This window comes from Erinaceus europaeus, chromosome 21, assembly GCF_950295315.1.
Source record: "Erinaceus europaeus chromosome 21, mEriEur2.1, whole genome shotgun sequence".
Taxonomy (NCBI): Eukaryota; Metazoa; Chordata; class Mammalia; order Eulipotyphla; family Erinaceidae; genus Erinaceus; species Erinaceus europaeus.
The window spans coordinates 10678852-10692222 of NC_080182.1; the positions used below are offsets into that span (position 1 = coordinate 10678852).

At 45.9% G+C, this 13371-nt stretch overlaps 1 protein-coding gene across 6 annotated transcripts in view; it reads left to right on the forward strand.

Moving 5' to 3' along the window:
* TRAK1 (trafficking kinesin protein 1) overlaps positions 1-13371 on the forward strand; it is a 56426-nt gene that overhangs the window by 14783 nt on the left and 28272 nt on the right. For all 6 annotated transcript variants that reach the window (XM_060180364.1, XM_060180366.1, XM_060180367.1 and 3 more), the window contains 5 exons: positions 1340-1470; positions 2428-2502; positions 3220-3357; positions 7067-7143; positions 9406-9642. In XM_060180364.1, coding sequence (XP_060036347.1) covers positions 1340-1470; positions 2428-2502; positions 3220-3357; positions 7067-7143; positions 9406-9642 — 658 coding nt within the window. The remainder of the gene's footprint in view (positions 1-1339; positions 1471-2427; positions 2503-3219; positions 3358-7066; positions 7144-9405; positions 9643-13371) is intronic.

Here is a 13371-nt window from a genome sequence, read left to right on the forward strand (position 1 = left end):
GATAAAGTGTGATTTCCCTGCCTGCCAGCCTGGGGGCATGTATAGCAACAATTCTTTTAAACTTAGAGCCTTTCCTGGATCTCGCAAGGCACCCCTGACCCTGATTTATAAGCAATCCAGGGGCCAGGCAGTGGCGCACCTGGTTAAGCGCACACATTACAGTGCACAAGGACCCAGGTTCAAGCCCCTGGTCCCCACCCGCAGGGGGAAAGCTTTACGAATGGTGAAGCAGGGCTACAAGTCTCTCTCTGTCTTTTTCCCCTTCTATCTACCCAATCCTCTCTCAATTTTTCTCTGTCTCTATCCAATAATAAATACAAATTAATTTAAAAAGAAAGAAATCAGCACTACTTTATCAGAGACACATTCTTTTTTTAAAAAAAATTTATTTTATTTATTCCCTTTTGTTGCCCTTGATGTTTCATTTTGTAGTTATTATTGTTGTTGTTATTCATTGTCATCATTGTTGGATAAGACAGAGAGAAATGGAGAGAGGAGGGGAAGACAGAGAGGGGAGAGAAAGATAGACACCTGCAGACCTGCTTCACCGCTTGTGAAGTGACTCCCCGGCAGGTGGAGAGCCGGGGGCTGGAACCAGGATCCTTATGCCGGTCCTTGCGCTTTGCGCCACGTGCGCTTAACCCGACACACTACCGCCCGACTCCCACATTCTTTCTTTTTAAAAAAATATATATATATTTTGGGTTTATATATTTTTAATGAAAATTCTCATAAAATAAAATTACCCACTTAACATTTTGAACTGTGCAATCACATAACATTTAGTCCTTCATTATGTTATACAACTACTAGTTCTATCTATTTCTAAGATATTTTTATCAGCCCAAAAGGAAACCCCGTACCTATGTTTTTTTTTTTGCTCTCTTTTTTTTTTAATTTTTTATTTAAGAAAGGATTAATGAACAAAACCATAAGGTAGGAGGGGTATAACTCCACACAATTCCCACCACCCAATCTCCATAACCCACCCCCTCCCGTGATAGCTTTCCCATTCTCTAGCCCTCTGGGAGCATGGACCCAGGGTCATTGAGGGTTGCAGAAGGTAGAAGGTCTGGCTTCTGTAATTGCTTCCCCGCTGAACATGGGCATTGACAGATCGATCCATACTCCCAGCCTGCCTCAGACCCAGAACCCACCTTGCCTCACTGCGTGTCATCAGGGGCAACACCTACTCCAAGTACCTTCTTCACAGGTCTTCTCCACTCCTCTATTTTCTAATAAAGGCTTTATCTTTTGTGCAAATCGTAAAGGAACGGTTCTCGCTGGGTCTCCACACGGGGGTCTCTGACTCACTCTGACGGTGGTTTCCTGTTTGAAGGGGATGCCAACGTGCAGATTGCCAGCATCTCAGAAGAACTGGCCAAGAAGACTGAAGATGCTGCCCGCCAGCAAGAGGAGATCACACACCTGCTGTCCCAGATAGTGGATTTGCAGAAGAAGGCAAAGGCTGTAAGGCTTCTGTTTCTCTGGCCAATACAAAAGAAGGACATTTTTACTTATTTATTTATTCCCTTTTGTTGCCTTTGTGGTTGTATTATTGATGTTGTCATTGTTGTTGGATAGGACAGAGAGAAATGGAGAGAGAAGAAGAAGACAGAGAGGGGGGAGAGAAAGATAGACACCTGCAGACCTGCTTCACTGCCTGTGAAGTGACTCCCCTGCAGGTGGAGAGCTTTAAAATGGTCTTTGTGCTTTGCGCCATGGGCGCTTAACCGGCTGCGCTACTGCCCAACTCCCAAAAGAGGGACATTTACGTCAGAGAGAGTGCCCTTGAGTTTTTACCCAGGAGGAGCTTGTGCTGCCCTTTGGCAGGCAAAGCATGCTAGACCTCACAGTGTGAAACTGGGTGGACCATATGGATGAGCGTGTCAGATTGAACACCACTCACTTCCTAAGAAGAACTGCAACTTAATAGAGTTGCTTAAAAAGGGTTCTATAGATAGGGAGTTTAATCCATGACTCATGTGATCTAGCATCTGTCCTTATCTGGTTTGCCCGGGCTTCCCTTTAGCATTGAGTAGAACAACAGAAGCAATTTCATTTCCCATGTCACTTCTTTGAATCATGATTATGCGGGCTGGAGGTAGGGGAGTGGACTCTCTAGAGAATGAAGACGAATGAGAAGGAAAGACTTTGCCTTCACACTTACAGAAAAAGATTTGACTCCAGGAGAAGCTTAAGTTCTCCTTATCGAAATGTAGTGCCAGGGTCACATGAGGATAAAGTTAGACTAGTCTAGGCATCTTAAAAGAGAAACTTGTTATGTGGAAAACTGGGAAATGTTATGCATGTAACAAACTATTGTATTTAACTGTTGGCTGTAAAGCATTAATCTCCCAATAAAGAAATTAGGGGAAGGGAGGGAGAGAGAGAGAGAGAAAATGACTTGCCTTTGACACATTGTAGTGTGCAGTGGAAAATGAAGAACTTGTCCAGCACTTGGGGGCTGCTAAGGACGCCCAGCGGCAGCTCACGGCTGAGGTGAGTGCTTCTCCTCTGTGTCATCAAGACTTCTACTCCTTGGTCTGGGAGGTGGTGCAGTGGTAAAACTTTGGACTCTCAAGCATGAGGTCCCGAGTTCGATCCCCAGCAGCACATGTGCCAGAGTATCTGGTTCTTTCTCTCTCCTCCTATCTTCCTCATAAATAAATAAAATCTTTAAAAAAAAAAAAAAGACTTCCATTCCACTGGGGGTGCACCGGCCTCCCTCTGACAGGCTGAGAGTCATACCCCCCTTAACAGCTGTTTTTATATTGACCTGAAGGAATGTTATCTTTCCTTCTAAAGCAGTCCCCAGCCCCCACTGTCATTGACTGGGTAAAAGTTCCTGGGAGTCTGAGCTCTACCTCACTCTGCCTAAAGACCAGCTTCTGGACAGGGGAGGTAGCATAATGGTTACTCTCATGTTTAAGGCTTAGAAGTCCCAGGTTCAATCCCCCATCGTAAGCCAGAGCTGAGCAGTGCTCTGGTTAAAAAAAAAAAAAAAAAAAAGTCTGAGTCTACGAGGTCTTCCCGAGTAAAGAAAAAGCAAAACAAAACAAACACCTAAGCTGGAGGCCTCTTTGGCCTCTGACCTCAGTCCACCCGCTCCCACGGCGTGCCGTGACCTCTGTCCAGAGCCTTGCTGCATGCTTCTAGCTCTGGGCAGGCACAGCTGGTTCTCTGGAGACCCTGAGCCTCCCCTCTCTGGCTCCACAGCTGCGGGAGCTGGAGGACAAGTATGCAGAGTGCATGGAGATGCTGCACGAGGCGCAGGAGGAGCTCAAGAACCTACGCAACAAGACCATGCCCAACACCACCTCCCGGCGCTACCACTCGCTGGGCCTGTTCCCCATGGTGAGTGTCTGCTTTCCCCCGGCCCCTCCCCACCCACAGGGTCACACACGCTCTAGGTGGGACGGTGGGTCCGGGGTGTCATCTTTGCAGCAGGCTCCTCATTTGGCAATGGGGATCTAGATTCTTTTTTTTTTTAGTTATATATATGTATCACTATATATATTTATTTATTTTCCCTTTTGTTGTCCTTGGTTTTTTTTATTGTTGCTATAGTTATTGTTGTTGTTATTGATGTCATCATTGTTAGATAGGACAGAGAGAAATGGAGAGAGGAGGGGAAGACAGAAAGGAGGAGAGAAAGATAGATACCTGCAGACCTGCTTCACTACCTGTGAAGCGACTCCCCTGCAGGTGGGGAGCTGGGGGCTTGAACCGGGATCCTTATGCCGGTCCTTGTGCTACCACCTGGCCCCTCACGATTACAATTCTTTATCTGAGACTCACAGGTAGGATTCCAGGCAGCCATGAGCTGAAGGGGGAAACGTATATTTTGTTTGCATTAATCCTGACTGCCTGCAGGCAGCCATGAGCTGAAGGGAGGATGTATATTTTGTTTGCCTTAATCCTAACTGCCTGCAGGCTTCCCATCCATTATGGAGGTTGTTGATGATTCACACTGATGTTAGCATTCCTGTGATCCTGTCACCTTTTGGAATCACATTTCTATTTGTTGCACATGCCTTAAAATGCCCTGTGTGTTCATTGCCATTTCAGAAAGACAGAAGTTACCAGTCCCAAAACCTAATCCAATTTTAATATATCACAAATGTCATTGATAGTCTAATAACTAGCTCAGTGTCTCTGGCTTCATTTCTTGTCCTAATTATTTTATTTATTTACTTTATAAAGTCAAGCAGGAACAAAGAGGTGATGGGTTTTAGCTTTTTTTTTTTTCTTCTTAAAGAAGATTATGTTTATTTAATGAAAATTTTCACCCTCATCAAAAATAGAATAATGAAGAAATTCTTGCTGGCTCTGATTTCTTAGTACAAAGTAGAAATCTTATAAAGGCACAAATAAGAGAAGAGAGAAAAGAAAACAGAAACATAGCAATTTTTAATGAAGAGGCTTTAAATATTTATTTATTTATTTATTTAATGAGAGAGATAGAGAAAGATAGAAGGAGAGAAAAAAAACTGCTTGGCTCTGGTTTACGGTGGAGCTGGGGATTAAACCTGGAACCTCAGAGCCTCGGGCATGAAAATCTTTTGCAAAACCATTATGCTACCCTCCTGTCCACCTCATCGCTATAGTTATTTCTTATTTAACATTGTTATTCTGAAAAGGATCTGACTTCCAGAGGAGCTCATGACAAAAAAAAAAAAAAAAAAAAGTCTTGGTCCTTCTTGGAAACTTTCTCCCATTGTGGCTTTGTGCTTAGAACCTGAACATCTTATTTCTCTTAAGTCATATGCACTCTGAATTCCAACTCTTGGTAACTAACAGTATGAGGAAAAATAAACTGTCTTTAAAAAAATGTTGTGGGGAGTCGGCCTATAGCACAGCGGGTTAAGCACACAAAGCGCAAGGACCGGCATAAGGATCCCGGTTCAAGCCTCCTGCTCCCCACCTGCAGGGGAGTCACTTCACAAGCAGTGAAGCAGTTCTGCAGGTGTCTATCTTTCTCCCCCCCTCTCTGTCTTCCCCTCCACTCTCCATTTCTCTCCTATCCAACAACGATGACAATTATAATAACTACAACAATAAAACAACAAGGGCAACAAAAGGGAATAAATAACATAAATAAATATTTTTTTAAATGTTGTCATCACCTCAGTAAGCACTTCACCACAGCGTTGTGCTGAATGGCAGTCTGTCTGTACATCTCTGAACAGGGCCTGAAAACAAGCCCACTCGCCCGTTGATTAATCAGGTTTTTTTTAAAGCTACAAAGAATTCATAGATTCATAGGGGCTTAGGAGATTGAGCTGAATTTTTTTTTTTTTTGCATTTTATTTATGGGAATGATAGGAGGAGAGAATGAACCAGATATCACTCTGGTGCATGTGCTATCAGGGATTGAACTCAGGACCTCATGCTTGAGGCTCCAATGCCTTATCTGATATTGTTGGGCAGTACGCCAGCTTCCCCCTGCTTAACTCTTTCTGGCATCTGGGACAAGGCATTCAGGGTCTCTGGCTCCCTGACTGGAGGCGGGGTCTTGGCTTATTTTCTGGACATTGGTTATGCCAATGCCCTTGGTGACCGCACTGAAAGCAAGCCCCTTTTCGCTTACGTAGGGTAGCTGCATAGGCCTGCATAGTATGTGCCCGACAAGAGCTTGATCTAAGATCCTGTGTGGCTAAAATCCAGCTACCTGGGTGTTCGTTCTAAAGACTGATACAGGCCTGTCAGAAATCCGAAAGCATGCCATCCCAGACAATGGATTGCAGGAGGAGAAAATGGGTGTCAGGATTATAAATCTTCCTTTCCAAACTCGATTGGACCCTGGCATGCTATATTACCTCCTAGACCACACAGAGCTGATTTTTGTTAAAATAATTTTTTAGAACTTTATTTATAAGAAATTGAGAAATAAGAGAGTAAAGAGGAAGACACAGAGAGAGACACCTGCAGTGTAAGCATCACTGCTTATGAAGCTTCCCCCCTGCGGGTAGGGACCAGGGTCTTGCCCCTAGCACATGGTAACGTGTGCGCTTAAGCAGATGCATCCTCACCTGGCCCCAGTTGATCAGGTTTATGCTGACTCCCATCAGGCCCCTCCTCCTAGTCTGGAATGTCCCCCAGTGGACTGTGCAGGCTTGGGGATGGACACCCCACAGTTGCCCATGCACAAGGAGACCTTTGGCACAGGAATTGAGTACATTCTTGGTCGCAGCACTCATTTCCAGTCCTGAGAAGCCACTTGCAGCCAGTGGCCCCCATATTGGACAGTGCAGAATAAAAACCTTCCCAGAGTAGAAGAAGGACTTCTGAAGAATAGAAGGGCATTGACCCTACTCTGCAGGGTGCCCTGCTCTGAAGCCTTGGCAGGCACTTCACCCACCTGATTCTGGTGGGGCACACCTACCAGAGTGTGAAGGGCCCTTGGCTAGGTACCACCTCACATGGTGAGGAGTGATGGGGAAGTTCAAGGAAACGGCCGCTATCAGTCAGGCCGGCCCGTGCCAGCTCCCTCCGGTCCTCACCTCAGTGACTGTGCCCACAACAGTCACAGCAGAACGTGCAAAGACAAAGTGTATCTGTGGTGTCTGCGTGGGGAGGAGACAAGTGCTCGCTTTCTAGGGGGAGTGAGTGGAGAACAACTGGTGGGTAGAAGTGTGTGGGCCTTGGGTGATTGATGGGGAAAGGAACTTCTTTCTGGGGGGCAGGGGGCATTAAGAAAGAAGCCTCAGTGGCAGTGCCCATGACGTGGGCTCCCACATGAGCTCTCTGCCTCTCCTGGTGGCCACAGACATAGATAGCTCTGTGGTTTGGCCAGCAGCTCACAGGCTTTGTGTTCAGACCTTTAACTGCCCGGGGGTGAGGAGGCTTCACAGTCAGGGCCCATTGTCTCCCGCCCGCTGAGTTCAGGACCTGCCTGGTTTCTGAAGCCGGGTCTCTAACAGTGGCAGGTGCTGTCAGCTGTGGTGTGGGGCATCCGCAGGCTTCTGAGGCGTATAGGTTATATTCCCGGGGCAGCCCGGCTGAGTCTGTCTGCCAGGAAGAGAAGGTGTGAACTGCTGACTGTGTGTCTTCTGTTTCCCAGGACTCTTTGGCCGCAGAGATTGAGGGAACAATGCGGAAGGAGCTGCAGTTGGAAGAGCCCGAGTCACCAGACATTGCGTACGGCCTTGGTTCTGAACGCCCTAGACTCCAGCCTTGTGGCCTCCGGTGGTTGGGCTTAAGACACTGGTCCTTCCACGGGTTAAGGTCCAGACTAAAGGGAATGACAGGGCTCAGCTGACCACACATCCAGCTGTTAGGTCACAAATATAAGAGACTGCAGAAAGTTATGAGAAAAGAGGCATTGCTTTTCTTTTCTTTTCTTTTTAATTATCTTTATTTATTTATTTATCAGAGACAGCCAGAAATTGAGAGGGAAGGGAGTGATAGAGAGGGGGAGAAGGAGAGAGACACCTGCAACACTGCTTCACCACTCGTGAAGCTTCTCACCTACGGGTGGGGACCAGGGGCTTGAACCCAGGTCCTTGTGCACTATAACACGTGCGCTTAACCAGGTGCGCCACCACCCAGCCTGAGGCATTGTTTTTCATCTCTCTTAGTACAAACTCTGTCTTGATACCAACACTTATTTTTATCTTTCAGTGAAACATATTAAATTAAAAATGGTTAACATCTGGGAACTAGGCAGTAACACTCCCAGAGAAGTGCAGGTTGCCATGCATGCAGTGCTGCAGGTGTCTCTCTGTTTCTCTCTGTTTCCAGCGCACAGAGAGAGAGAAACAGAAAAAATAAAGGAATAAAAAGGAAGGAAGGAAAGGAAAAGAAGGAAGGAAGGAAGGGAAGGGAAAGGGGAGGGGAGGGGAGGGGAGGGGAGGGGAAGAGAAGGGAAGGGAAGGGAAGGAAAGAAAGGGAAGGGAAGGGAAGGGAAGGGAAGGGAAGGGAAGGGAAGGGAAGGGAAGGGAAGGGAAGGGAAGGGAGAAGGGAAGGGAAGGGAAGGAAGGAAGGAAGGAAGGAAGGAAGGAAGGAAGGAAGGAAGGAAGGAAGGAAGGAGTGTGGTCACCATACATTAACCCAGCCCCAGCATTAATCCTGATACAAATTTTCTTTTGAAATTAACATTTATTATTGGAGGAAAAAGCTGAGGATGTTGTGTGAGATACAGAGGGCTCTTCAAGGGGGTGTGGGCAAGACTGACGTTTCCTTTCTGGATACATTTAAGAATGTTTGCCTTTACCACCTCCCTCCCCAAGTTGAGACTTTGTGGTCGCTGTCCCTAACCCTTGTTTGTATTTCTGAAGCCCTCTGCATCTAAGAAAACAGTGGCCATTTTAGGAAAATGCCAGCCTTTTCCTTTTTCCTTAGAAAGGGAAGAATGAACATCTAAGTGTGAATCTTACTCTTAGAAATAGCAGTTTCTGGGAGTCGGGCGGTAGCGCAGCGGGGTAAGCACACATGGCTCAAAGTGCAAGGGCCAGCGTAAGGATCCCGGTTTGAGTCCCTGGCTCCCCACCTGCAGGGGAGTCGCTTCACAGGCGGTGAAGCAGGTCTGCAGGTGTCTGTCTTTCTCTCCCCTTCTCTGCCTTCCCCTCCTCTCTCCATTTCTCTCTGTCCTATCCAACAACAACATCAATAACAATAACTAAAACAACAATGAAAAACAACAAGGGCAACAAAAGGGAAAATAAATATTTTTTTAAAAAAGAAATAGCAATTTCTAAAGGTAGATTAACTGGGTGTCCATCATCTCACAGACTTTTTTTTTAATTTTTTTTTTTTACAAATTCTGAAAACACACACCAAGTGTAAGTTGTGTTCTCACTTTGGATTTTAGGAAGTTTGGGTAAGGGAAACGGTTAGGAAAGTGAGTATTTCAGTAATATCTTTGATCGGAAACCAGTCATATTTTAGACAAGTATGTATAACGTAATGCAGTTTTAGTTCCATTTGGAATCTCAAAAGCACAGACTTTTAAGATGAACTTTTAGAAATATGAGTAGACAGCAAATAACCATTCTTCAGAAATGTCTGGAGACCTGGTATGTGCTAAGCAGTGAACACTGCCGTCCTGGAGGGTACATGCTAGTGACTGTCCTGAAACAAGACAGTTAGCCAGAGAAAAAAGTCCTTCTTAAGTCCTGTTATGTGTAGGTTAAGTTTATAGAGAAGTGAAAAAGCATTATCACAATTACAAGCATCACATTAGGGCACATCTACTTGTGAGAATCCTGCATTCGGTAGGTATTTAGTCTGTCCAGTTTCATCCAACATCCAGAACACTATGAGGGTGGCAGGTTTTCTGGAGGTCTAGCCTGGACCAACTGTCTTTTTGTCTTTTCAGTGAATGATTCTTTTGTGGGGCAGCGGGGTGGGAGTTCACTCCCGGGTCAGCTTACTTATAGACTGTGTCATGCATTCCCCCAGCCACCAGAAGCGAGTCTTTGAGACGGTGAGAAACATCAACCAGGTAGTCAAGCAGCGTTCTCTGACTCCATCCCCCATGAACATCCCTGGCTCCAACCAGTCCTCGGCCATGAACTCCCTCCTGTCCAGCTGCGTCAGCACCCCCAGATCCAGCTTCTACGGCAGTGACGTTGGCAATGTCATCCTGGACAACAAGACCAATAGCATCATCCTGGAGGCAGAGTCAGCGGACCAGGGGTGAGGCAGCCAGAACTTGCTCTCCTTTTGTCTTGGGAAGAGGGGTTGTGGACTCAGGGTAGGTCCAGTCACTAGAGAGGATCACTGGATAAACAAAGGCTTTTTCATTCTCAAATCGGTATCACCAACCCACAGAGCTTATGACACTGAGATTTTTTTTTTCCCACCAAAAGGGAATTTATTAACCTTCCTAGTGATTTTCTTGGCTTTCATCATTTTATGGGCGGGCAGGGGTGGCTAATAGTATACAGGACAGTTGTTGACACATGGGTATGATATTTTTTATATAATTTATTTATAAAAAGGAAACATTGACAAAACCACAGGATAAGAGGGGTACAACTCCACACAATTCCCACCACCAGAACTCCGTATCCCATCCCCTCCTCTGATAGCTTTCCTATTCTTTATCCCTCTGGGAGTATGGACCCATGGTCATTGTGGGATGCAGAAGGTGGAAGGTCTGGCTTCTGTAATTGCTTCCCCGCTGAACATGGGCATTGACAGATCGATCCATACTCCCAGCCTGCCTCTCTCTTTCCCTAGTGGGGCAGAATTCTGGGGAATTGGAGCTCCAGGACACATTGGTGGGGTTGTCTGTTCAGGGAAGTCTGGTTGACATCATGCTAGCATCTGGAACCCAGTGGCTGAAAGAAGAGTTAACATATAAAGCCAAACAGGGCAGGGGTAGATAGCATAATGGCTATGCAAACAGACTGTCATGCCTGAGACTTTGAAGTCCCAGGTTCAACCCCCTACGCCACCATAAACCAGAGCTGATCAGTGCTCTGATAAAAAAACAACAAAAAAAAACCCATAAAGCCGAATAAGTTATCGACTAATCATGAACCTAAAAGCTGGAGTATTGCAGATGAAGAGTAGGGGTGGGGGTCTCCATTTTTAGGTAGCTAGTAGGAATACGTTAGTTATATTCCAAAGGGCCTGTGGTTATATTAGCTTTTTTTTTCTTTTTCTTTTTCCCCCTGAGCCTGACATCTGATATGCAGGTGGATCCAAGTTGTTGTCTGGAAAGATGATGTCATGGCTGGCAGAAGGACCAGAAAGCTGGATCAGGGAAGAGAGTAGCTCCCAAATATGGGAAAGGTGTATAAATATTGTTGACTGTAAACCCCATCGATTTGATGTGATCTGGGGCCCCTATTAAGTTTAGGAGCCTATGTGTCCTCTGCATCCCTGTAGATCTGAGCTCATATCCTGTAGTCATGAGTAGGAATGTTCCAAGCTGCCTTAATATTAGGACCCATCTTCCTCAGGTGTAGCATAGAGTATGTTGTCTGGCCTCCCTTCACAGGATGGAACATTCTCTACCATTGTTGATCCAAGTTGAGGGCAAGGTCCTGTGGGGGCCCACAAAGGGGTCAATTTTGTTGTTCCTGATAGAGAGACCAGTAACAATGGATTCGAGGATTTATTCAAGGTCTAGGCCCATCATGTCTGTTTGGGAATCTCACTCCCCGGAATAGGGCCCCAGCTGATGGGGTGGCCTGATAGTAACTAAAGAGTCATTGTTAAAGTATGCCAGTCTCTTGCCCTTATTCAGCTTTTGCAGTCCTTGCTTTTATCATTTTATGGGGTCGGGGTTAATGGTTTACAAAACAGTTGTTGACACATGGGTACAATTTCTTATCTCCCTCCCTGGGATGGGTGTCTGCAAAACACTCTCATCCCAGCTTTTCCATCGTCAAGCACAGCAATCTCAGAGACCCCCCCCCCCACTTGGCCCCCTCAATGCCCTCCTTCAAACTCAGTCCAAGTTTTATTTATTTTATTTGTTGCCTACAAGGTTATCCCTGGGGCTCAGTGCCAGCACTAAGAATCCACTGCTTCTGGTAGCCATTTTTTCCCCATTTTATTAGGCAGGACAGAGAGAAATTGAGAAAGGAGGGGAGAGAGAAAGACACCTGCAGGCCTGCTTCACCACCTGTGAAACATCCCACTGTAGGTGGGGACCAGGGGCTTGAACCAGGATCCTTGTGCTTAGTGTGCTTAACCGGTTGTGCCACAGTCCATCCCCCTCGTACCCAGTCCAAGTTTTTGTTGTTGTTGTTGTTTGTTTTTGTTTTTTAAATTTCTTTATTGGGGAATTAATGTTTTGCATTCAACAGTAAATACAATAGTTTGTACATGCATAACATTTCCCAGCTTCCCATATGACAGTACAACTCCCACTAGGTCTGTCATCCTTCTTGGACCTGTATTCTCCCCACACACACCCCACCCACCCCAGAGTCTTTTACTTTGGTGCAATACGCCAATTCCAGTTCAGGTTCTACTTGTGTTTTCTCCTCTGATCTTGTTTTTCAACTCTGCCTGAGAGTGAGATCATCCCATATTCATCCTTCTGTTTCTGACTTACTTCACTTAACATGAATTTTTCAAGGTCCATCCAAGATCGGCTGAAAATGGTGAAGTCACCATTTTTAATAGCTGAGTAGTATTCCATTGTGTATCTAGACCACAACTTGCTCAGCCACTCATCTGTTGTTGGACACCTGGATTGCTTCCAGGTTTTGGCTATTACAAATCGTGCTGCTAAGAACATATGTGTACACAGATCTTTTTGGATGGGTGTGTTGGGTTCCTTAGGATATATCCCCAGGAGGGGAATTGCAGGGTCATAGGGTAGGTCCATTTCTACCCTTCTGAGAATTCTCCAGACTGTTCTCCACAGAGGTTGGACCAATTGACATTCCCACCAGCAGTGCAGGAGGGTTCCTTTGACCCCACACCCTCTCCAGCATTTGCTGCTGTTACCTTTTCTGATGTGTGACATTCTCACAGGAGTGAAGTGGTGTCACGTTGTTGTCTTTATTTGCATTTCTCTGACAATCAGAGACTTGGAGCATTCCCAGTCCATGTTTTACTTTGCATTCTCTCTCTCTGTTCTTGTTTCTTAAGTTCCACCTATGAGTGAGAACATCCCATATTCTTTTTCTCTTTCTGGCTTATCTCACTTACCATGACTCCTTCAAGTCCCACCCATACGAGGTGAAGAAGATGGCTTAAGTGAGTAGTATTCCACTGGGTGTGTATCCATAGCTTTCTTTCGGCCTAACCTGAGAATTAACACAGGTGTCCAACAGCAGATGAGTGGCTGAAATGCTGAGATTTTAGCCAGTTTAAAAAGCTACGGTGAGATGCACTAGGAAGTATGCTATTCTGTGAAGCGCGGATGGGGAGGAGAAGTGAATTTTCTTCTTCTGCCAGACCTTCACTGTTTAGTCAGCAAATAGACATTTATTTCACAAGCCCTGTGTGACTTGCATGTTCGAAAAGGCTGAGGAGGACTTGGGTTGTCTCAGGCTAGTGACCAGTCTTCCTGAGACCAGGAGACCACGTGTCTGCTTTGTACCTTCCTCCGTCATGTTCAGTCCCTGTCCTTCCTGAAGCCCTGCAGAACCTCTTCCTAGTCCACCCCCCCCCCATTTTCACACATATTGTCCATTTCTGTGCACCCTTGTGACTTAAATTGATCCTTGGGGGAAGGAGTGGGGAGATAGCATAATGGTTTGAATAACAGGCTCTGTACCTGAGGTCACAAGTTTGATTTTCCTCATCACCACAAGCCAGAACTGAGCAGCTCTCTGGTGAAAAAGAAAAAAAAAGGAAGGGAGTCGAGTCAGGTGGTAGTGCGACGGGTTAAGCGCAGATGGCACAAGCGCAAGGACCAGCGTAAGGATCCCGGTTCGAGCCCCCGGCTCCCCACCT